This window comes from Lactuca saligna, chromosome 4, assembly GCF_052625555.1.
Source record: "Lactuca saligna cultivar CGN05327 chromosome 4, ASM5262555v1, whole genome shotgun sequence".
Lineage (NCBI taxonomy): Eukaryota > Viridiplantae > Streptophyta > Magnoliopsida > Asterales > Asteraceae > Lactuca > Lactuca saligna.
This window is the reverse complement of record NC_136420.1, coordinates 11101682-11125513: the sequence shown is the minus strand read 5'-3', so window position 1 is coordinate 11125513 and position 23832 is coordinate 11101682. Positions and strand designations below refer to the sequence as shown.

At 38.3% G+C, this 23832-nt stretch overlaps 1 protein-coding gene and 1 long non-coding RNA gene across 2 annotated transcripts; one reads left to right on the top strand and one right to left on the bottom strand.

The window, feature by feature from the left end:
* Positions 1–2424: 2424 nt before the first annotated feature.
* Positions 2425–4718, top strand: LOC145038297 (uncharacterized). Its single transcript, XR_013679298.1, has 3 exons — positions 2425–3059; positions 3793–3881; positions 4538–4718. It is a non-coding gene; the product is annotated as an uncharacterized LOC145038297 (long non-coding RNA).
* Positions 4719–10620: 5902 nt separating this feature from the next.
* LOC145039277 (uncharacterized) lies at positions 10621–12258 on the bottom strand. Its single transcript, XM_078987349.1, has one exon. The coding sequence runs from the start codon at positions 12256–12258 to the stop codon at positions 10621–10623; it is 1638 nt and encodes a 545-aa protein (XP_078843475.1).
* Positions 12259–23832: the final 11574 nt, after the last annotated feature.

Below are 23832 nucleotides of genomic sequence, written 5' to 3'. Positions count from 1 at the left end.
TTCGTTTTTCAACAACTTCTCAGCGTGTTTTGTGACATTTTGATTATTAGAAGAAGTTCCAATATTTTGAACAATAGGAGGAGGATGAACATTACCGATTATGCATTTCCAGAGCCCCTCATCAATTCCATTCAGATAGTCCTCTAAATGATCAGCCCATTGATCGTAGAACTCAGGAATTAACATTGGCATCTTAGTCGAAGAACCAAGAAGATGAGAGTAGAGTAAGATGTCTTGGTGTTCATGTTAAAATTCACCATTGTTGTATAGAAGGTTTTTGAAGAAAGCTTCAAAAATTGGGATCTAACAATGAAATTTATCAGAAATTGACAACGATTGCTCGATTTGAACAATAAAACACGGAATCGAATCAAAACAGAAGATCTACAAAGATTTTCCGATTCAAAAGAGCAGAAAATTCTGAATCTGGAACAAGATTCAAAATACTTTTGAAATATAAAGAAAATCAGATCAAGAACCGTATGATTCTTGCTTTGATACCTAATGTAGTTGTGATTTTAATCGAGTATGAAAAATACGAGATCAGAGTTATGTAACAATGATGAATACAAGATCTAAATAAAGCCAGTTTGGCTTGATTAAGCTTTCTGAAGTACAGAGAGAATATTTAGGGAATACAATGTGAACAATGAAGCTTCACCTTAACTCTAGTACACATCATATATATATATATATATATATATATATATATATATATATATATATATATATATATATATATATATATATATAGGAATCAAGAAAGCATACAAAAAATATAAGGGACTAATAAACTTAAGTTTCGAAACATAATGCCCTTATAATAAACAACGTACAAAAAAGTTTTAACACAAAAGCTTACTAAGACACATTTCGACATCTCACAATCCTTTCGAACTCAACAGTTTTCTTTGTAAGAACATTTTTCTTAGTGAAAAACTATCTTTGTGATAATAATTGTTCTTTTGTTCTTTTTGCTTCTCTTTGTCTTTATACTTAGTTGTATCCGAATAAACGAACCTTCAAAAATATATGAATAATGAATAGAGAAAATGAAAATATAGTTTTTTCATATACAACTAGGAATGGTATCCATGCTTTGCATGGATTGGGAAGGATTTTTTTTTCCAGCAATTACTTCATCCGTAAAGCAAATATTATGTGCATGAGCAGTTTAAAATCACCCCTTAATAGCAAGGAACTTTCATTTTTGTATCATTTGTTTTTTTCCAACCAGAAACAACAATTTAAATTGTAGTGATAAATTGAATGTTTCAATGTTCTTCTACACCTAAGAAAATAGAAGTACTTAGGAGATGTATATGTTATTTGCTCCAGGTTTTCCCTCCGTTTCAGGAGTAGTTTCATTATCGTCTTTGCTTTCATTTTTGCAACTTGAGAATATATGCTCATAGTTCTTAACACACGTCCCCACACCAAGTTCTGCAAAATATCAACTGAAGTGATTAAAGCTTTATACTTTTTTGACCATTTAAGAAAATAAAATTCCCAGCTATCTATTTTTGGAAAAGTTGAAATACATAAGACTCTTAAGTCTCACCATCTTACTGATTTAGCTATTGAACTATTATTTCTATTATGATTATTCTTATAATAACCCAATGACTAAATTCATAAAATGATGAAATCACAAGAGTTTTTTTTATTTTTCCCAAAAATCTTTTATGATATATAGTAAAACTTGCTCTTACCAAAAGGACCAATAGGAAGCTTGATAACAATGTAAAAGAAGTTTTAACCATCAGTTGGTTTTGTATGTTTCATAATGCAGTTTTTTAGGAATCAAAGACAAATGGCTAACAATTATTTATTTCTCATCACCATATTATGGAAGTGTGCTACTATTAATGTGCACATCTTTTCTCACAATGGTCGCTTAAGTGGGCAGTTTCCTAAGAGAATAGAAATTTTTTCAATGTGTTGGATATGTATAAGATTTTGATGCTGTCATGCCGATATCAATTACAATTGCTTCTATAAAAAGATTGAGTGGATTAGTAGCTTTAGTGTAAAAAATATCCAAGTGTAATGCCCTATTCTTTTTTTTTCCGTCATATTTATTTATTTATTATCATTGCCTTTTAAAAAAAATGGGGTTTAGCGAATTTTATGGTATTAGAAGGCTAAGTGAAATAAATAATAAATATTAAAATACAAACTTAATAGATTTTGATATTTAACATTGATAATAAATAAAGTAAAACAATAATTAGTAAGTACAAGTTAAGCATATAAGTAGAGGGTTTAAATTGTAATTATGAAGAAATCATTTTTAAGGAGTTATTCCATCTAGGGTAGATTTTGTCATAAGGCTAAACCCGAGGGACCATAACTGCCGGATTGTGGTTCTGCATTTTCTTCCTCCCCTGCTACCCGACATGATCTGCTGCCCTTCTCTTTTTCTATTGTGCGAGAAGCACGTCTCCTGGAAGGCAATTAGATGTTCGACCACGATTTCTTATACATACTATTGTAGCGGGACTAGGGTTTGGAGGATGCGCCACACAATGAATCATTGAGATTGAGGGTGAAGCTGCCATCACTGTGTTTCATCGTCAACCTCAGATCTCGTCGGAAGCAACCAGAGAGAGAGAGAAGGAGAGAGAAAGAGAGAGAGAGAGAGAGAGCGAGAGGATATTAGATAGCAACTAAGGGCTCCTAGAGGGGTGTTGCTTCCTGGATCAAGGCCATCGTGTCTGACTTGTTCAGATGGGTTATCATCAATTTGTTTAGAAGGGATGCAACCGCCATTTCTGGCCTGTTACCAAGCTAACAAATTCAAGTCAGAGCAGTTAGAAGAAGCATTGGAGCAGGGCAATTTCCATTGATCGTTCACGTTTTTGAGATACGCATCTAAAGACCCCCCCACATCAGATAGGGTGCTCAGATTATTTCAATGTTGCTGGAGAGGATAACGTCTCAAGTAAGAAGGCATCGGAGGAAGATTCGATGTCGCTAGAGAAGCTGATATCGTCGGAGCGGAAGGAGGATGCCGATTACGAGATGAAGAAGCTCTTGGTGAACGTCGATATTAGGAGGTATGCGGCTGTTTGAATCTCTTTTCTCTTTTGAAACTAGGTTTGACTTAGTCGGCTCCATAAAAGTGTGAGTAACGAATTTGGGCTTATTGGGCTAAAATGATTGTTACATGAAGGGGCAAGGCTGTATGGACTAATAATAAAAGCCTAATGGGCTTACTGAAAACTCTAATGGGCTTAATGATATTTTAGTGGGCCTAATAGGATCAATAAATCTTAATTGACCTAAAAGCCCAACAAATTAGTAATAGGCTAGTATTTGTGTTGGAAAAACCCTAATGCCAATAAAACCCTAATGTGGGGAATTAGTCAGGACACACGGAAATTATTTAATAATTGGAAATATTAAATAATAAACATTGGCAAGATTAATCTAAGCGATATTGGACTTAATGGATTAAGTCCTTAAAGGATTATGTCCTTACTGGGTTAAGTAGGAAACTTAACCATAATCATAATTTTATGTGAAACCCTAATTTCACTTGGGTATATAATTGGGCCATAGTTTGGGCCTTAATGATTATATGATGTTGGGCCTTAGAATAAGACCATGTATAGGCCTAGGCCCAATTTGGAAAATTGGGCCATGTGTTGGGCTTTGATTCCTAATTGACTTTGGGCCTAGGGCTTGAATAAGCCAAGCTAGGGGTAATGTAGTAATTACCCAAAGAATGTACTTATGGTTATGTATTGGCACCCAATTATTAATTGGGTGTTATTTTGGTGTTAACAGTTCGGGAATCTGTCAGCCAGCAGCTAGGGTCGAGTCTGCTGGACTTCAGCAAGTGTGGGATTGTGTCTTCGGGACTTCAGCAGTGTGAGGTGAGTTGTCTTCCAGTAGCGGTGGGTCTAAGGCCACAATGCCGGCCCACGAGTAGGAGATGTATGATAGATGATTGTCTTTGTGATATCATTTAGGTTTGCTACTACCTGATATGTTATATGCTAGCATGATATGTCGTATGTGATAGTAATAGACTTCGGTTGTTAGGACTGAAGGGTAGTCAGACACCCAGGTACGTCTGACAATATGTGATGATATGTTTGCATGCTAGCTTGTTATGTTATATGTGATAGAGGTAGTAGGAGGGAACCAGTCCCCGAGTTCGGTTGTTAGGACCAAAGGGTAGCTTAGGCACCCCAGATATGTATGATAATATGTTTATGTTATGTTATATGTGATAATAGTAGTAGGGGGTGAAATAGTCCCCGAGGTTCGGTTGTTAGGACCGAAGGGTAGTCAGCTCCCCAGAATGGCTCGACATGGGTAGGTCAGCGCCCCAGAATGGCTTGACACGGGAAGGACGGCACCCCAGAATGGCCGCATGGGTAGGTCGGCACCCCAGAATGGTCGTACCGGGTAGGTCCGGGCACCCCAAAAATGCCTGGCAGTATGTATGTGATATGATTGTATGGTATGTGGTATGATGGGGGAACTCACTAAGCTTCGTGCTTACGGTTTTTAGTTTTGGTTTCAGGTACTTCGTGTCTAATGGAAAGGATCCGGCTTGATCGCAGCGCATCACACAATGGTTTTCCACACATGAGATCTTTGGGATTACACTCTGATATTGTTTTATGATAACATGTTTAATTATTTCTACTTTGGTTTTGACATGACATGACATTACAAATGTTTTATTACATTGTTAGTTTTATAATGACGTATTTAAAAGTGAAAATTTTGGCCTGTATTTTTGGAATGTTACACCAAGATTTAGAAAAAATGATACAACTTACCATTAGAAGATTCTACATCTACGATTAGATCAAGTGCAAAATCAAAATAAGGACCTTGAATGCTTAAACCGCAGAGGTTGATCATCTTGAATGTAGTCATCATCAACTTCCATAAACCCCTGAATAGGCTATCAAAAATATCACAAAAAGTTTCAATTTATAATGAAAAGCATATTTGGACAAACATAAACAATATTTATATTCTTTACCTATAGTAAGCGCGGAAAAATATATAGTAAAGGACAATCTGGTTCTAGCATTTCATTAAGAAGTTAGGATACATTATGAAACTCAACTTCAAAACACAATATCAACTGGGTAGGGTATAGTTAATTTTCATGTGTAATTGGAGACCTGTTCTATTAAACTGTAATGAATTTCACATCACCTGTAATGAAATTGAGTAGCCTACTATCCATTAATCCAGTCACACGCTTCGATTTTTCTTAGCATGAGCAATCCTACCAATATTGGGGTTTCCATGTCTTCAAAGAGACATGAACGATAGATTAATGTCGGGAAACTAAAAAGGATAGGCCATCTGATTTAGAGTACAAGTAGCTTTGATGGAACCGTCACCGCCAAGAACGAAAACCCACCATGAAGTCTTCAAGCTCAACACCTAAGATTGTTGGCGGTAGTGAGGTGACGGAGTTCCGCCAAAAGCGGTGGTTAACAAAGAGGCGAGAAGAGGGAGTCGGGAATGGAAACAGGGAATCCGCCAGCAAAACCATCACGATCGATCCTTCCCTCTGGCTATAGTGGACAAGAGAAAAGAGGTGGTTGGAGTCCGGATTGAAAACCGACAGTGGTGTAACCGATGATTGGTTGAGAGAAGAGTGCGATGAAAAAATTAGAACGATTGGGAAGATATTAGATGAAGTAGTCGGTAGCTAGAGAAATGACACAAATCCTAATCTAATTGGCTTACAATGTCAGTGAAGCGGTTGAAGCTGAAACGTACTGACCGGCTAAAGCAGCTCATAGACTAAAATTGACAAACCTTAAAAGTAAGGGGTGGTGGGGTGATAAAAAAAGGGTGATGTATAATTCAAAGGGTGATAAGACGAAAAGAACCGATAAATATCAGAAGAAGAAAAAAAATTGGTCCAATAAGATTAATTTATTGTTCCTAAAGGAACACAAAATCTATATATATATATATATATATATATATATATATATATATATATATATATATATATATAATAGGCATTGAAATCACAAAAACACGGTAACACACATATTAAAATGAAAAATAACATATAAATAGTCTGAACGAAAAAAATAATATAACAATAATCCAAACAAAAAAATAACACAAGAATAATACAGATAAAACAAAGAACATATGAATTGTCTGATAAAAATAACACCGATAATCAAAAGGAACAAAAGTGTAAAAAAACACCAAAAATAAACTAAAAGAAAAAAAGCAAAAGTATATAAAAACGAAAGGAATGCACCACGTAATTGGGAATGGTTTATAAAAATTTACCTATGAATTTATTAAAGTCGTATTAAATTTTTTAAGCCACGAATTGCACTACAAGGAAAAAGGTCATTACCGGCGACAAAAATCGTCGGTAAAAGTCCCAAAAGTCGTCGGTAATACTAATAGCGGCGATGCATCGCCGAGTCCCTGCTACTGCTTCGTCGCTATTGATTAGTTTGTCGCCGCTAATGATAAAAGTCGCTGCTATTGACTCTGTCGCCGCTAATGAGTATTGTCGCCGGTAATAAGCTAGTCGCCGGTAATGACTTCTGTCGCCGGTAAAAGTGTCGCCGGTAATTTTTTTTTTCAATTTTTTATTTTTTTTTTAATTAATGATTTTAGTTGCCGGTGATAATGTCGCCGGTAAAAGTGTCTCCGGTAATAACAATATTCGATTAAATATCAAAACCAATAGTATCGACGCTAATTACACAACAAACACCCTATTAAATATCAAACATAATAGTGTCAATGCAAATTACAAACAAACATCTAAATACAATTAAATATCAAAAGTAATAATATCCGAGTAGCAAAACAACAAATTTTTTACAATCTACCAAGTAGCAAAACGTGATAACATATGCAAATAAAACCCATCCTTACATACCATCATCGTCCTTCCCATCGTTTCCTTGATTATTTTGGGATTGAAAAAACAAATAAAGCTCATCCCTACATGTCGGGTCGACGAGCATTGCACGAAGATTTTTCAACTACATAATTAATAACAATATATAAAAACTTATAAGTTAGATCATCAAACATAAACAAAAACTATCAAAATACATTGCTATTTTTAAACTAAGATAGAAAACCAAAGTACATTGCTATTTCTTGCACTTGGGACAAAAACCAAATTACCAAACTTTTTAGCAAATAATCACCACAAAACCAAAACTACCAAATCAACATGCATTTTACAATGCTAAAGTAGATTGCTATTTTTAAACAAAGATAGAAAACCAAAGTACAATGCTATTTCTTCCACTTGGGACAAAAACTCAATTACCAACCTTTTTAGCAAATAATCACCACAAAACCAAATCAACATGCATTTTACGATGCTAAAGTAGATTGCTATTTTACCTGTGATGGTGGTTGTGATGGTTGCGAAGGATGTGGAATCGTCGGGAGACCAGAAGGTTTGCGGCCAATGCCTCTAATGTGGCCACGTCGCTCTCCTAATACTTTCTCGAATGTAGCTCTTTCTTGAGCGGGTGTTAACTCACTTTCACCTTTAGTTTGTTCTAAAAGCTCTTCAACTAACCGATTCTGTAACTCCTAAAAGTGTTTAACAATTAAGTATAAATAAACATTTAAATATATGATAAAATTATAATTAAATACTTACATATTGTTGTTCCGATTCAGCAGTAACAAATACACCATTCTTATCGGTATGAGCTTTGCGAAATGTTTCCACTCTCTTAAGGTTCTGTTTAACTTTAAAAGTTAGATTATATTTTAAATAAATAATTACATGTATCGTACGATACCTTCTTATAGCAAGTACTGTATACGAGCTCGAACCCCCACGATTCACATTTGTTTGCTTTTCACGGATTTTTTTGTTTCTTTTTGAAGCAATTATGTGTTCGTCGGTTTGAAAATACTCAACTGTCTTCGCCCAGTTATCAACAAGCATACCATCCGGAGGATTAGCCAATGCTCTCGGGATATCTTCATACCCTCCGACCATCTTGAAATATTCTTTTGCGTCGACTTTATGCTCTCGATAACCTTTTAACAAGGCTGCTTGAAAACTCTCTGTCAATAGATTAGCTTGTGCATTCTGGTACATTTGATTGAGATCAAACTTTGTCTACAAAAAAAAAGTTAACCAAGTAAAAAACAATTTACAGTTAACCCTATAAAATATATTTAAATAAATAATTACCGCTAAATGTTGTAATACAGTGTCTTTTATCTCAGGGGAAACTCTTTTCCAACTCCATTTGTCAAAAGGGACCATCTGCCACATTGTTTTTCCAACTTCTAGGGAAAACATGTCTCCCGCCTCTCCTACGGGATTAAATGTGATATCCCTATCATATTGAATGCCAATTGGTTTCCCCTGGTTTTGTAAGATTGCATTTTCAAGCTTTATATTTTTAGCTTTTCCTCGAACTTTCCTTCGGGCACGTTCCTCAACTACAAATGTAATTAAAAATTATTAGAAATGATATTTAATTTATGATAATTGAACAAAAATAGTAAATAAAAATTCATGATAAGACTTACCGTCTTGCTCGTGCTGGCCGGGACCTCTACAACCTGGGAAAGGTGGGTCCTCAGCTCCGTCTCCCCCATGTCCACGACCCATGACAGCAGCCATGGTAAACATAAACAAAAGCCACACTCTCATCATTTCCTAAAAAATTATAAGATATACAAATACAATTTTTATTACAGATACACATTACATAGAAATAAACATTTAGATAGGAATAAACTAGAAATCCAAATAAAGTTCATATTACAAACACATATTACAAATACACATTACATAAGAACTATTCTAATCAAAATCTTCCTCATATCTTTCAGTGTATTCTTCGGTATCATAATCAGAATCAGTGTCATTGTAATCAGTCTCGCAATTAGAAACATCATTGACTCTACCAGTTGGCGGAGGAACTTCAGATGCACTTTCTACATCAACACTGACTCTAGGAATGTTTTGAAAGTAAATGTTGAAATCGATAAAAAGTGGAGCGTCACATGAAGAGATATTTTGAAGTACATCGACATCATCTACATTTTCGTGTGAGACATTGTCAACATTTTGAATAATGTCATCGTTCGATGGTAGATCCCAAATACTTCGATGATTAACATGCTCGACAACACACCGATGGTTATTGTTTGGCTCTCTGATGTGGAACACTTGTTTGGCTTGTGAAGCATATATGAGTTGATCATCTTTGTATGCTTCGCGTCGTGTATCGATACTAGTGAAACTATCACTAGAAATAACTCCTGTTCGAGTATCAAACCACTTGCAACGAAATAGTACAGTTGAATAATCATGTGTATACCTCAACTCTATAATCTCTTCTAACTGGTCATAATATTTCTCGCCTTTCTCACCCACCGCTAAAACCCCAGAGTTTTGTGTTGTACGTTGTGTGTCACAACTAAGTACCATAAACCTAACATCATTGACTATACATGCGGTGTAAGAATAGGCATTCATTTGCGGGCCCATTGCAAGAGCCGACAACTCTTTGTGGAATTCTGGAGATTTTTCTATTTTCATTTGATGAACCTAACAATTTAAAATTAATATGTATTATGTATTCGTTAGATCAATGAAACAAATTCGTTTATTAATTTATATTACCTTTTCACGAAAGCAATTATGAAATTCTCTCTTTTCATCACTTTAGGGATGCTCAGATTTCAATTTCCTATGTTGATGACCAAAAGATATAGATTTAAAAAGATAAAATAAAAAATTAAGAATGAAAGTTGGAGATAAGACTAATTACTTGATATATTGTCTGACTTCTTCACAGCTATTCAATACAAACCATTCCATGTTATGCATTTCCGTTAAATTAAGAGTTTTGATTTGAGTTGTGCTGGTCGGTCGACATTTAGACTCAAACATCCAAAACTTTGTTTTTTCAATGACAACATCTACATTTCTTTCCGGACGATTCTTTACATCTCGAAGATACATCGAACAAAATGATAAAGCTTCTTCAGCAACATAACCCTCAACTATAGAACCTTCTGGCTTCGCCTTGTTTCTGACATATTTTTCTAGTTTTTTCATATACCTCTCGAAGGGAAACATCCATCTCATACAAACCGGGCCTCCAACAATTGCTTCATCAGGTAAATGCAAAAGTAAATGAACCATAATGTCAAAAAACGTTGGAGGATAAATCAATTCTAACTTGCACAAGATTGCAATAATGTCTACTTTTGCTTTCCTCATATCCTCCACCTTCAATGTTCTAGAACAAAGTTGCTTGAAAAACATACAAAGGTCTACAATAGGTGTATAAGTATCTTTGTCTAACAACCCTCTTACTCCAATCGGTATCAAACATTGCATAAGAATGTGGTGGTCATGCGATTTCAACCCAATAATGTTAGTATTGGTATCGTTCACTTTCTTACTGATGTTAGAACCAAACCCATTCGGCTGTTTAACCTCTTTTATAAATTGACAAAAGAGTTGTCGACTAGATTTCGTGAAAGAGTATCTTGCCTGGGGTCTATGAAACTTGTCACCATTTTTTTTGCAACCATTCATTTCTCCGAATGTTTAGAATTCTCAAGTCCTCTCGTGCATTTGATGTGTCTTTGCTTTTATCGTTCATTAAGAGAGTACCTAACAAACTCTCGTCCATATTTTTCTGGACATGCATGAGAAGACCAATACTCGAGTTCGAAGGAAATGCTTCGTTTTGACCAATTCAACTCGTAATCTTGCCGCTTTGGTTCCCTGCCTCCATGCTCAGGATGTTTACCCGGTTTACGAGTTAGTAGACGACCTAGTTTCTCTTGTATGTCATCATTACTAAAGTGTCTCAGAGCGGGTCTTGTCTCTTCCATCCCGTTAAAGTCTAACCTCTTTCTTAAAGGATCAGTAGCATCTAGGAAACGATGATGACCGATATATACAACTTTGTTTGTTGCACGGTAAGAAGGAGTGTCTTCATTGCAAGTAGCACATGCTCTATACCCTTGCCCACTCCAACTTGATAGACTACTACGAGCTGGCCAATCGTTTATTGTCCACAACAACATAGCTGTCATCGTGAAGAATGTGTTTGTCGCTGCATCTTTAATACGTACGCCTGAGTTCCACAAATTTTTAAGCTCTTCAACCAGCGGTCTAAGGAAAACATCCATATCCTTAATTGGAGCTTTCGGGCCTGGAATCAACAAAGTCAACATGAATGATGACTCTTTCATACAAAGCCAAGGTGGTAGATTGTATGTGGTGAGTATGACCGTCCATGTGCTATGTGGATTACACATGTTTCCAAATGGATTGAAACCGTCAACTGAAAGACCTAGGCGTACGTTACGGGGTTCACTCGAGAAGTCGGGGTATTTTTTATCAAAATCTTTCCAATGTTCCCCATCAACAGGATGAATCATCACACCATCTTCTAAACGTCTGGTACTATTCCAAATCATATTTTTGACAGTGTGCCTCGAACAATATAAACGTCGTAGTCTAGGGGTCACAGGAAAGTACCGTAACACCTTATGGGGTACTTTCTTACCCTTGGTGTTTTTATCGATCCATCGACTCTCTTTACAAACAGGACAAACTTGCAATGAATTGTGTTCTTTCCAAAAGAGACAACAATCATTTTTGCACACATGTATCGACTCATACCCCAAGCCAATAAACTTTAGTTTATTTTTGGCTAGATAATGTGAAAGGGGAACCTTGTTGCCTTTGGGAAATGCTAATTGCAAGAGCTCAAGGAGTTGATCAAATGAACTATTAGTCCATTTGTTGTTCACCTTGATATGCATTAACTTTTCTAGAAACTCAAGGGAAGAAAAGATGTAACCAGTATACAATTGAGTTTCCATTTCTTCCAACAACTGTGCAAAATCATCATCCACACCGCTACCCCTTGTATTCGAGGTTCCTTCATCGAGGTTGCTATCATTTTCTCTCGACTCCCACATCACATTGTCGATTAAATCGGCCATTTCGTTACTTGGCAAGACGACTGGAGGAATAAAAGATTCACCATGATAAATCCAAATTTTGTATGCCATACTGAAACTATTTATAAATATATGGCGTTCAACTGCAGTCGGGTACTTGAAGTAACGGTTATCACATTTTTCACACGGACATCTGATTTTACCATTACTATCAAGGTGTGACTTGGACTTCTCGATAAAAGCTTTGAGTCCCGCTTGGAACTCGGGATGGTTTCGATATGGATTAGTAGTCCAGCTTTTATCAATAGACATGATGTTGCTGAAACATAATTTTGGGTTTAGAGTTTAGTATACTGAATTAGCATTGTTTTTTTTTTTCCAATCCACATTTTTTTACATCTAAAATAATACAAAAATTAAATAATAAAAAATTAAAAAAAATAAATTAAATTTTATTTATTTATGCATTTTTTAATTAATTTTAATTAAAATTACTTGTAAGTTTTTAAACAATTTTATAATACACATTATGTTGCTGTGTTCTTCTTTTTTATCGTCGAGATTAAAATATATATAAGTTTTTGAACAATTTTATTATTTTTTTTTTGTGTTTTTTTTTTTTTTTTTTACAATTATAACAATATATATATATTTTTTTCAATTATAGCATCCTTTAACCTATTTTTATGGTAACCGATTATTATTAGTTATATAAATATAATCTTATGAATTAATTTGAAGATTATAAGTTAACTATATAACTTATTGGTTAATTAATTTGGAGTTAACTTGGGTAAAAACTAGAAACTTTCTAGTTTTTATATATAAGTTTTTAAACATTTTTATATATATTTTTTTGTGTTTTTTTTTCTTCCAATTATAACAATAATTAATTTTTATTTTCTTTTCAATTATAGCATCCTACTTATAAGAAAACCACATAATTTTACATAATACATAAGAACATGAAATTCACATACTTTTACAAACATATTATGTTGTTGTGTTGTTCTTTTTTACCGTCGAGATTAATATATATATATATATATATATATATATATATATATATATATAAGTTTTTAAACAATTTTTTAATTTTTTTTGTGTTTTTTTTCCAATTATACCAATATTTTTTTTTTTCAATTATAGCATCTTTTAACCTATTTTTATGGTAACCGATTATTATTGGTTATAGAAATATAACCTTATAAATTAATTTGAAGATTATAAGTTAACTATATAACTTATTGGTTAATTAATTTGGAGTTAGCTTGGGTAAAAACTAGAAACTTTCTAGTTTTTGTATATAAGTTTTTAAACAATTTTATAATTTTTTTTTCAAATTATAACAATATTTTTTTTTTCAATTATAGCATCCTACTTATACCAAAACCACATACTTTTACATAATACATAAGAGGATGAAATTCACATACTTTTACATACATATACCACATATATACCAAATACAAATACATACACATACACACAAAATAACATCCTACTTAAACCAAATACACATAATTTCACATATAGATAATAACATCCTATTTATACCAAATACAAAAGTTTCACAATCATATACCACATTTACAACAAACATACATACATTCATATACACACAATAACATTCTACTTATAACAAATACATATCATTTTTACCAAATACTCATATACCACATATACATCAAATATACATACATTGGCATATATACAACAAATTCACATATATTCAAATTAAAAGTCAAATTAGCAAATGAACTTACCTTTCTTCAAGAAATGGAGTTAGAAATTGGTCCCAAAAGCTTTAACCACACCTAATCCAAAACAACACCACCAAAAACAAATATATGAACAATTTATTACCATTCAATCACTAGATGAAGCTGTCACAACTATAAATTTTGAGCCATGTAATCTATGCATTCAAGTACATGTGAATCAAAAACTTCAATCAAATACAAGATACAAGTACTATAAGTAGTCATCAAACAATTGGAGACCCTAGAAGTTCTTGTTAAGTCCATTTAGGACTAGGACTTCCTTATTGGATCCAAATGGACCAATGAATTTCCAAATTGGACTATCATGGGTTTAGGATCCTAATTGGGTTCTAATTGGACCCACATTCGTTTATTGCAATATTTTGGGCTAGGTAGAACCTAGAATGAAATAAAACACAAGTTTTGATCCATAATTTAACCTAACCTAGCTTAATAAAGCATAAAAATCACAATTTTATTTTATAAGGCCAATAAATACCCTAAACTACCTCTAATGTTGGGCTTAGGGGCAAAGAGCCCAATTTTTCCTTCTTCTCTCCCCATTCTCGGCCCAATGCATGAGCCCAAGAGGAAAGGAAGCATGTTGACTAGTGAGTGACACCTCACTATTATCTAATGGATTTCTAGGCACATATCACATACCTCCATGCATGTATCACTTCAAATATCACTTCCTCTCTTCTCTCTTCCCACTCTCGGCCGAATCCCCTCTCACACACACCAAAAATATCTCAAATTCTCTCTAGAACACTCAAGAACTCTCCTTCCTCCCCTCTCCAAAAATCTCGAAAATTAGGGACTTTCCAAGAGGATTTTGCAAGTAAATCATCATCTAAGGTAAGATTATGCATAGATCTATGGTTTAAATTCTTTTGTTATCAAAATCCTTTCCTAATCTATGCAAAAATCGTGATCTTGCACCCTAGAACCATCTCAAAATTCGAGATCTTCATCAAAGGGAGCCAAGGCCAAAAACACTTCATTTTTCCTTCCATTTTCCTTGCAAAACCGAATCAACACCCCAAGGTGAGCTTCATACCCCCTATTTTCTGTTTTTATGAGTTTTGTGGGGGGGGGGGGGGGAATACAAGTGAAAGTGTAGATCTATATGTGTTTGTATGCCTTGTATGATTTCCATGCTTATATGTATGCTTTTATGTGTTTTTATGTTGGATCTAGCCTCAAAACTCATCAAAACCGAGATATAACTTGTGCTACATGATTTTAACTTCAAATATATTTCTAAACACAAAGTGCTTCAAGAAAAATTGGCTAAGTAGTTTAGCAATAATTTCTTTGGGTTAAAAACACAAATTTTGGGCCTAAAATGTGAAAAATGCAAAAATAAGGGCCCAAATCGACATGTCACAGATTCTGATGGATGAAGTGTGCCAAAACAGTTTTCATAAATAAATTTCTGGAAATATACTCATTTAGGGGACTAAAAACATAAATTTTAAGCTTAATGGGTTAAAAATGTAACTTTCGGCCCAATAAGGCCCATTATGCGAATTTTTCTGTTTTGGAGGGCCAAAACTGTAAATTTCTGTAAAACAGTGGACTATAAGTGTTCCAACTCCTTTTCAAAGGTTTAAAATGCTTTTTAAATTTAAAAAGGACCAAAGTTGCAAAAATTTTCCAAATTGGGCCAAAATTGTAAAAATTGCGAAAAGAAGGGGTTAAAACCGTGAAAACTGCATTTTCAAGGACTTAAACTGTTTTTTATGAAAAATATGTTGAAAAATATTAATTTCAATAATTTTTGGTGTTAAAATGTCAAGAAAAATAGTTTAAGGACTAAACCGGGAAGTATTTAATATAAAGGGTTGAAAATGTAAATTTTACAAATGATGAGGGGCTGAAAACAGGAATATTTCAAGGCTAGTTCAATATACCCAATTTGATCAAATGATGGCACCACGACTATCAACGGAATACAATACATTACAATACCAAAAGTCGTTGTTAAACGAATTGGCTCGGTCTCGAGCCAATAGAAATCTACAACTACTAACACTACGACACTACAATTCATACAAGTAACGTTTGGTTATACATACACATGCGAGTGTGCACAGACGTCTATGCACCATCTTTGGGCCCCACAAGTGTAAAATCTTGTTCGTTGAGCCTAGCTAGCCCAATGACCTGATCTTAAGGCCCGAAGACATTTTTTTTACGGAGTGTTGGGTTTTACCGATCCGATACAACGTAAATGGACTTTCAATGGCTTGTATACCACCGGTCCCCAAGGGTCCTTTGGTCTTGCTAGTAAGGTCTACATTTCATGCGAGGCGGGTCTGGGACCCCTCGTACATTTTATCCCCAACCGGCTAATGGAGTTACCGGGGTCTTCGTGACCTCTTTCTCTTCGGATGTGGGACTTCACCTAGTCAGGGCGATTGGATAACGCGATTAGTATTGACGACGCCTTCGGAGTCGTTAGTATAACTATAAACTGGGCGTTTGTGTAACGCGGGTTTGTAGTAAATAATCCTGCTCGAAAACCTTCCAACGTCGCCCGGGACTGACACTATATGCTATGCAATGGTTTCAATGTAACATCACGTAATTCAAGGAACTAGGAGAACATCGGGTTTTCCTAGGGTTTTCAATACGAACTGATTTGAAATGCATACATTTTCAATGAACATTTTTTTTTACAAGTATAGAAACGAACAAGCATACCTATGGATCTTCACAAACGTTTTCGAAAACTTATCTTTTCAGAAAATATCGGATTTTCTGGTGGTTCTTCAAACAATACAAACATTCGATTTCAAACACTACTTATGAACTCACCAACATTTCATATGTTGACGTTTTTCAAAATACTTGTATTCTCAGGGAGCCAGTGAATCAAGGGAAATCATATCCAGTGACGGTTGCGGTTTATTTTTGTATGAATTAAACAACTTAATTTTTGGGGAATGTAATGTTTAAACAATGTATGTTATGTAAACACTACTGGTTGTACTATGATGATGAATGGTGACGAATGTTGTTATGTTTCATATATATTCAATGTTATGGTATTCAATTGAGTCACGACAGCCCCCGGACGTTTCCGCCGTCTGGTTCGGGGGTGTGACAGGTTGGTATCAGAGCTTTGTTTATAGTGAACTAGCATGTCGAGCCATACATTGATATGCAACTATAAACCAAAAAGAGGGACTAACATAACTCTGAACAACACAAGTAAATAAAACACACTTGCTTGCATTAGGGATAAGAACCTAACGTCGAATCAAACACAATAATACTGGTATCTTGGTTAATTCGGGACTGTTCTTAGGGATACCAAGGAGTGAATGTAGCCTGATCAACTACGTTCTCTCCAAGGTGAAACTAACACACGTCTTGATGAGATCGGGATAGCCAGGGAACCAAAAACTATACCCTTATCACCCAAAAAGAGAATGTTGCTTAGTATGTATGATGGATATAGCATCCTAGGATAATGTAGTATATTTACGTACTCGCGCAGACAGCATGGCTGGTTTTCATCACCCGGGAGACCCCTACTTCCCTAATCAGGGAAACAACGGGTGGCTAGAGGAGTCCGAGGAGGAACCTGAGGAGGAGCCTGAGGAGGAACCTGAGGAAGAGCCTGAAGAGGAACCCGAGGAGGACCCCGAGGAGGAACCTGACGGGGAACCGGAGGCAGAAGCCGAAGGCGAGCCTGTCTAACCCGAAGAAGACGAAGAGCATTTCGAAGAGGAGCTCGATGATGGAGACGGGGGTGATTCGGATGCGGAGTCCGAAGTCATCAACCCCCTTACCCAATCCGGGTGCCTGCATATCGAGTGGGCCCCACTGGCCCTACACCTCCCTGGGGTATGGACCTCTGGAGATGGAGCAGACAGCAGGGACAGCGACCCCCGTATGGCATGTCACGCGAGTTCTTTGACCTGAGAGATGGAGGACCGGCCGACCGAGCCCTTCCAGTCATGGTGAAACGGTTACGGAATACGGGCGATCTTGCCCAGGACACTGCGGATCAGGTACACCAATTGAGGACTAGGGTCGAGCGTGCGGAGCAGGAGACGCGTGACGTCCTTCGAGAGTTTCACATGAGACAGGTTCGGTGGGAGTCTCGACTCCGGGACGCGGAACGCTTGGTTGCTCGTCTTCAGGGAGCATCCACATCTTCGGCACCACCTCCGGACACAGCTCATCGCGGTTAGGGGTAGACTTATCATAGTAGATCATTAGGAACTATGTTACGTACTCCGGCTCTATGTTTAAGTGACTACACTACTCATGGAGCCGTTATACTGTCAGATTAGCATTATCTATGTATGCTCCTACGAGCAAATTTTCTTGTACTAAATGCGGATAATATTAATGAGCTTTTGTGTGTTTTGCTAAATTATTCTTAGTTGCTATGTGTTGAGACATTATGATTGCATGCTTGATGATAGTAATGTTTAGGTTCGCACCATACACCTAGATAGTAGGTCGCAACCTCCCAGAAACCACAAACACTCAACATCTTTCCGTTTCATGACAGAAAGATGCCTCGCCCAACTACTCGCGGAAACCCAGGACCAACCCCGCCCGAAGCTGACTCCACTGCTTTCCAGGCAGCCGTGTCGGCTGCAGTCACAGCAGCGATGGCACAACTTCACCGAGGAAACAACAGAGGAGGTAACGGGCAAGGATCTGGAAGTTCGAACAACGGGGCGAACCAAGGACTCACTAAAACGTGCACCTACAAGGATTTTGCGAACGCTAAACCCCGAACTTTCAACGGTACCGGAGGAGTGATCGCCCTAAAGCGATGGATCGAGAAGGTAGAGTCGGTATTCGAGATATGTGAGTGCCCCGAGCAGATGAAAGTGAAGTTCGCGGCCTGCACTTTGGTGGACCAAGCACTCACTTGGTGGAATGGTCATGTGGAAGCCATGACACTCCCGGTCGCCAACTCTATTCCCTGGGCAGAGATGAAAGAGATGTTGACGGCTGAGTACTGCCCCCGAGGCGAAATACAGAAGATGGAGCAGGAACTATGGAATCTCACGGTGCAGAATGGGAACATCGATGCTTACATATCGAGATTCAGCGAACTATCTTTGTTGTGCCCGAGTATGATCACTTCAGAGGAGAAGAAGATTGAACGATTCATTTGGGGACTGACATCCCCCATTCAAGGAAATGTGATAGCTGCGAACCCTGAAACTTTTGACAGTGCGAAGAGATTGGCAAAGAGGTTATATGATCATAACCACAAAAAGGGCGAGAAACCGGTAGAGGCTGAGAAGAAAAAGGAGGGTGATGGTAAGAAAGGATGGAACAACAAGAGAAAGGGGCGTCAGGGCCCCGAGGCCTCTAAAAAGCAGCAAACAGTGGCAGTTAACGCTGTCACTACACCGGTTCCAGCCACACCACATGCTCCAGCCTCAGCTGCTTCAAACACTTCAAGACCCTATTCCGGTACTCATCCCAAATGCAACAAGTGCGGTTTCCATCACCAAGGAGAATGTAGGGAGTTCCATTGCACCAGTTGCAACCGAAGGGGACACACTGCAAAGTTCTGCAGGACTTATCCTTCTCAGAACCAGAATCAGGGAAACAACCAGAACAACAACAACCCTCGCAATAACAACAACACCAATGCCGGTGGCAACAATGCAGGGCTTAGTCACACCTGTTTCGGGTGTGGAAGGACGGGACACTTCCGTCGAGATTGCCCTAACAACAACAACTCAGGAAACAGAGGAGCAGGAAGAATGCTGACTATGGGTCAGAGTGATGCAGTTCAGGACCCCGCAGTTGTGACCGGTACGTTCCTCCTAAACCACACTTATGCATGCATCTTATTTGATACCGGAGCGGAGCGAAGTTTCGTAAGCGAGAAGTTTAAACACTTATTAAAACAACAACCCCAAAAGCTGAATGGAACCTATACGGTGGAAATGGCCAATGGGAAGACCGAATCCACTAGAGAAATCTACACTGGATGTACCCTAACCCTTAACCAACACGTCTTACGAATAGATCTGATGCCAGTGTCAATTAGGAGTTTCGATGTGATTATCGGCATGGATTGGTTAAGCCCCCACCATGCTGAGGTTTTGTGCCACGAGAAGGCCGTTCGCCTTCGTCTCCCGAATCACGAAACCCTAGTAATTTACGGAGACAAGCCTAGCACGAATCTTCGTCTTATCTCGTGCATCAAAGCACAAAAACATCTGCGAAAGAACAACTTAGCGTTCTTGGCCCACATAGTGGACAAGACCAAAGAAGAAATTAACATCCAAGACATTCCGGTAGCGTGTGAATTCCCGGACGTGTTTCCTGAAGATCTCCCAGGAGTACCCCCAGAGAGACAGGTTGAGTTCCGAATCGACCTCGTCCCAGGAGCAACTCCTCTCGCTAAATCACCATATCGATTGGCACCTGCTGAAATGCAGGAATTGTCCAGCCAACTCAGTGAGCTTCTGGACAAGGGATTTATCCGACCTAGCTACTCGCCATGGGGAGCTCCGGTGCTCTTTGTCAAGAAGAAGGACGGATCTTTCAGAATGTGCATCGATTACAGAGAGTTGAATAAACTCACTGTTAAAAACCGCTACCCACTCCCTCGGATCGATGATCTATTCGACCAGCTCCAAGGAGCTAGCTATTTTTCTAAAATTGATCTACGATCCGGATACCATCAACTCAAGGTCCGAGAAGAAGATATCCCTAAAACCGCTTTCCGAACCCGCTATGGACATTATGAATTCGTCGTAATGCCCTTCGGTCTAACAAATGCACCCGCCGCATTTATGGACCTAATGAACCGAATCTGTCGACCGTTCTTGGACAACTTCGTCATTGTGTTTATCGATGACATCCTCGTCTATTCTCGAAGCAAAGAGGAGCATGGCCAACATCTCCGACAAGTCCTAGAGACGCTGCGATCGGAAAGGCTTTACGCCAAACTCTCTAAGTGTGAGTTTTGGCTACGGAGCGTGAATTTTCTCGGTCACGTAGTTAGCCAAGATGGAATTCATGTGGATCCCTCTAAGGTCAAAGCTGTGGAAGGATGGGCAACTCCGACTACGCCCACAGAAATTCGTCAGTTCTTAGGCCTAGCAGGCTACTATAGGAGATTCATCCAAAACTTCTCTAAAATCGCCAAGCCACTTACCTTGCTTACGCAAAAGAGTGTGCCATTCAAGTGGACAGACCGACAAGAGATTGCGTTTCGAGCCTTGAAGCAAGCTCTTTGTAGCGCTCCTGTACTATCTCTACCCGAAGGGACGGAAGATTTTGTAGTTTACTGTGACGCGTCAAATCAAGGTTTAGGTTGCGTTCTCATGCAACGTAGAAGAGTGATAGCATATGCGTCCCGTCAACTAAAGACGCACGAAGTAAATTACACAACCCATGACCTAGAACTGGGAGCCGTGGTCTTCGCCCTAAAAATTTGGAGGCACTACCTGTACGGTACAAAGTGCACCATCTTCACAGACCACAAGAGCCTCCAGCACATCTTGAATCAGAAGGAGCTGAACATGAGACAACGAAGATGGGTGGAGTTGTTAAACGACTACGAATGCGAGATCAAGTACCATCCAGGCAAGGCCAACGTGGTAGCTGACGCATTAAGTCGGAAGGAGTACACAAATCGCCGTGCGAAAACGCACTCGATAACCATTCAGTCTCATCTGACCGCTCAAATTGCATCAGTCCAGGCAGAGGCTATGAAAACGGAAAATAGAACTAGCGAGGCATTACGCGGAATGGAGAAGAACCTGGAAGTCAAAGAGAATGGGGTATACTACTTCATGAACCGTATTTGGGTTCCAAAGATCGGAGGATTCAGGGAGATCGTTATGAAGGAAGCCCACAAGACACGATACTCCATTCATCCTGGTTCGGACAAGATGTATTTGGACATTAAGCAGCACTATTGGTGGCCTAACATGAAGGCGGAAATCGCAACTTATGTTAGTAAGTGCCTTACGTGTGCCAAGGTAAAAGTGGAATACCAGAAACCTTCCGGATTGTTACAGCAACTGGCAATCCCTGAGTGGAAATGGGAGGGGATTTCTATGGACTTCGTGACCAAGCTGCCCAAGACGCCGGACGGTTTGGACACCATATGGGTAATCATCGATCGACTGACGAAATCTGCCCATTTCCTGCCCATCAAAGAGTCCTACAAGATGGAGAGGCTGACGCGTTTATACCTACGAGAGATTGTAAGACTTCATGGAGTGCCAAAATCTATCATCTCGGATAGGGACAGTAGGTTCACGTCACGCTTTTGGCAGTCGCTCCACAAGGCAATGGGAACTCATCTTGATATGAGCACAGCGTATCACCCACAAACGGACGGTCAAAGCGAACGAACCATTCAGACGCTTGAAGACATGCTTCGTGCATGTGTGATAGACTTCGGAAAGTCTTGGGATACCCACCTACCGTTGATCGAGTTTTCATATAACAATAGTTATCATTCGAGCATTAAGGTGGCCCCTTTCGAAGCACTGTACGGGCGTAAATGTAGATCACCGTTATGTTGGGCTGAAGTAGGTGACACCCAGCTAGCAAGAGCACATACGTCAAACAGGGCATTAACGGGACCGGAAATCATTCGCGAGACCACAGAAAAGATTGTCCAGATCAAAGCTCGATTACAGGCATCGCGTGACCGGCAAAAGAGCTACGCTGATAAACGGCGAAAGCCCTTAGAATTCCAGGTCGGTGATCGAGTAATGTTGAAGGTCTCACCCTGGAAAGGGGTTATACGTTTCGGAAAACGGGGAAAGCTGAACCCGCGATACGTTGGACCTTTCGAAATCGTCGCCCGAATAGGTCCAGTAGCATACAGACTACAACTACCCGCAGAGCTAAACGGTGTACACCCCGTGTTTCATGTTTCTAATCTGAAAAAGTGCCTAGCAGATGAAACCCTTGTCATTCCTCTTGACGAAATCGAAATCAATGAGAATCTCCTGTTCGTCGAAGAACCAATCGAGATTATGGACAGGGAGGTGAAGCGTACTAAGCAGAGTCGCATCCCGATCGTGAAGGTACGGTGGAACGCAAAGCGTGGGCCAGAATTCACGTGGGAACGCGAAGATCAAATGAAGCAAAAGTACCCTCACCTATTCTAGTTTTCTCAAATCTAGCTTTCAAACAGAATTTCGGGACGAAATTCCCTCTAACGGGGGGATGATGTCACAACTATAAATTTTGAGCCATGTAATCTATGCATTCAAGTACATGTGAATCAAAAACTTCAATCAAATACAAGATACAAGTACTATAAGTAGTCATCAAACAATTGGAGACCCTAGAAGTTCTTGTTAAGTCCATTTAGGACTAGGACTTCCTTATTGGATCCAAATGGACCAATGAATTTCCAAATTGGACTATCATGGGTTTAGGACCCTAATTGGGTTCTAATTGGACCCACATTCGTTTATTGCAATATTTTGGGCTAGGTAGAACCTAGAATGAAATAAAACACAAGTTTTGATCCATAATTTAACCTAACCTAGCTTAATAAAGCATAAAAATCACAATTTTATTTTATAAGGCCAATAAATACCCTAAACTACCTCTAATGTTGGGCTTAGGGGCAAAGAGCCCAATTTTTCCTTCTTCTCTCCCCATTCTCGGCCCAATGCATGAGCCCAAGAGGAAAGGAAGCATGTTGACTAGTGAGTGACACCTCACTATTATCTAATGGATTTCTAGGCACATATCACATACCTCCATGCATGTATCACTTCAAATATCACTTCCTCTCTTCTCTCTTCCCACTCTCGGCCGAATCCCCTCTCACACACACCAAAAATATCTCAAATTCTCTCTAGAACACTCAAGAACTCTCCTTCCTCCCCTCTCCAAAAATCTTGAAAATTAGGGACTTTCCAAGAGGATTTTGCAAGTAAATCATCATCTAAGGTAAGATTATGCATAGATCTATGGTTTAAATTCTTTTGTTATCAAAATCCTTTCCTAATCTATGCAAAAATCGTGATCTTGCACCCTAGAACCATCTCAAAATTCGAGATCTTCATCAAAGGGAGCCAAGGCCAAAAACACTTCATTTTTCCTTCCATTTTCCTTGCAAAACCGAATCAACACCCCAAGGTGA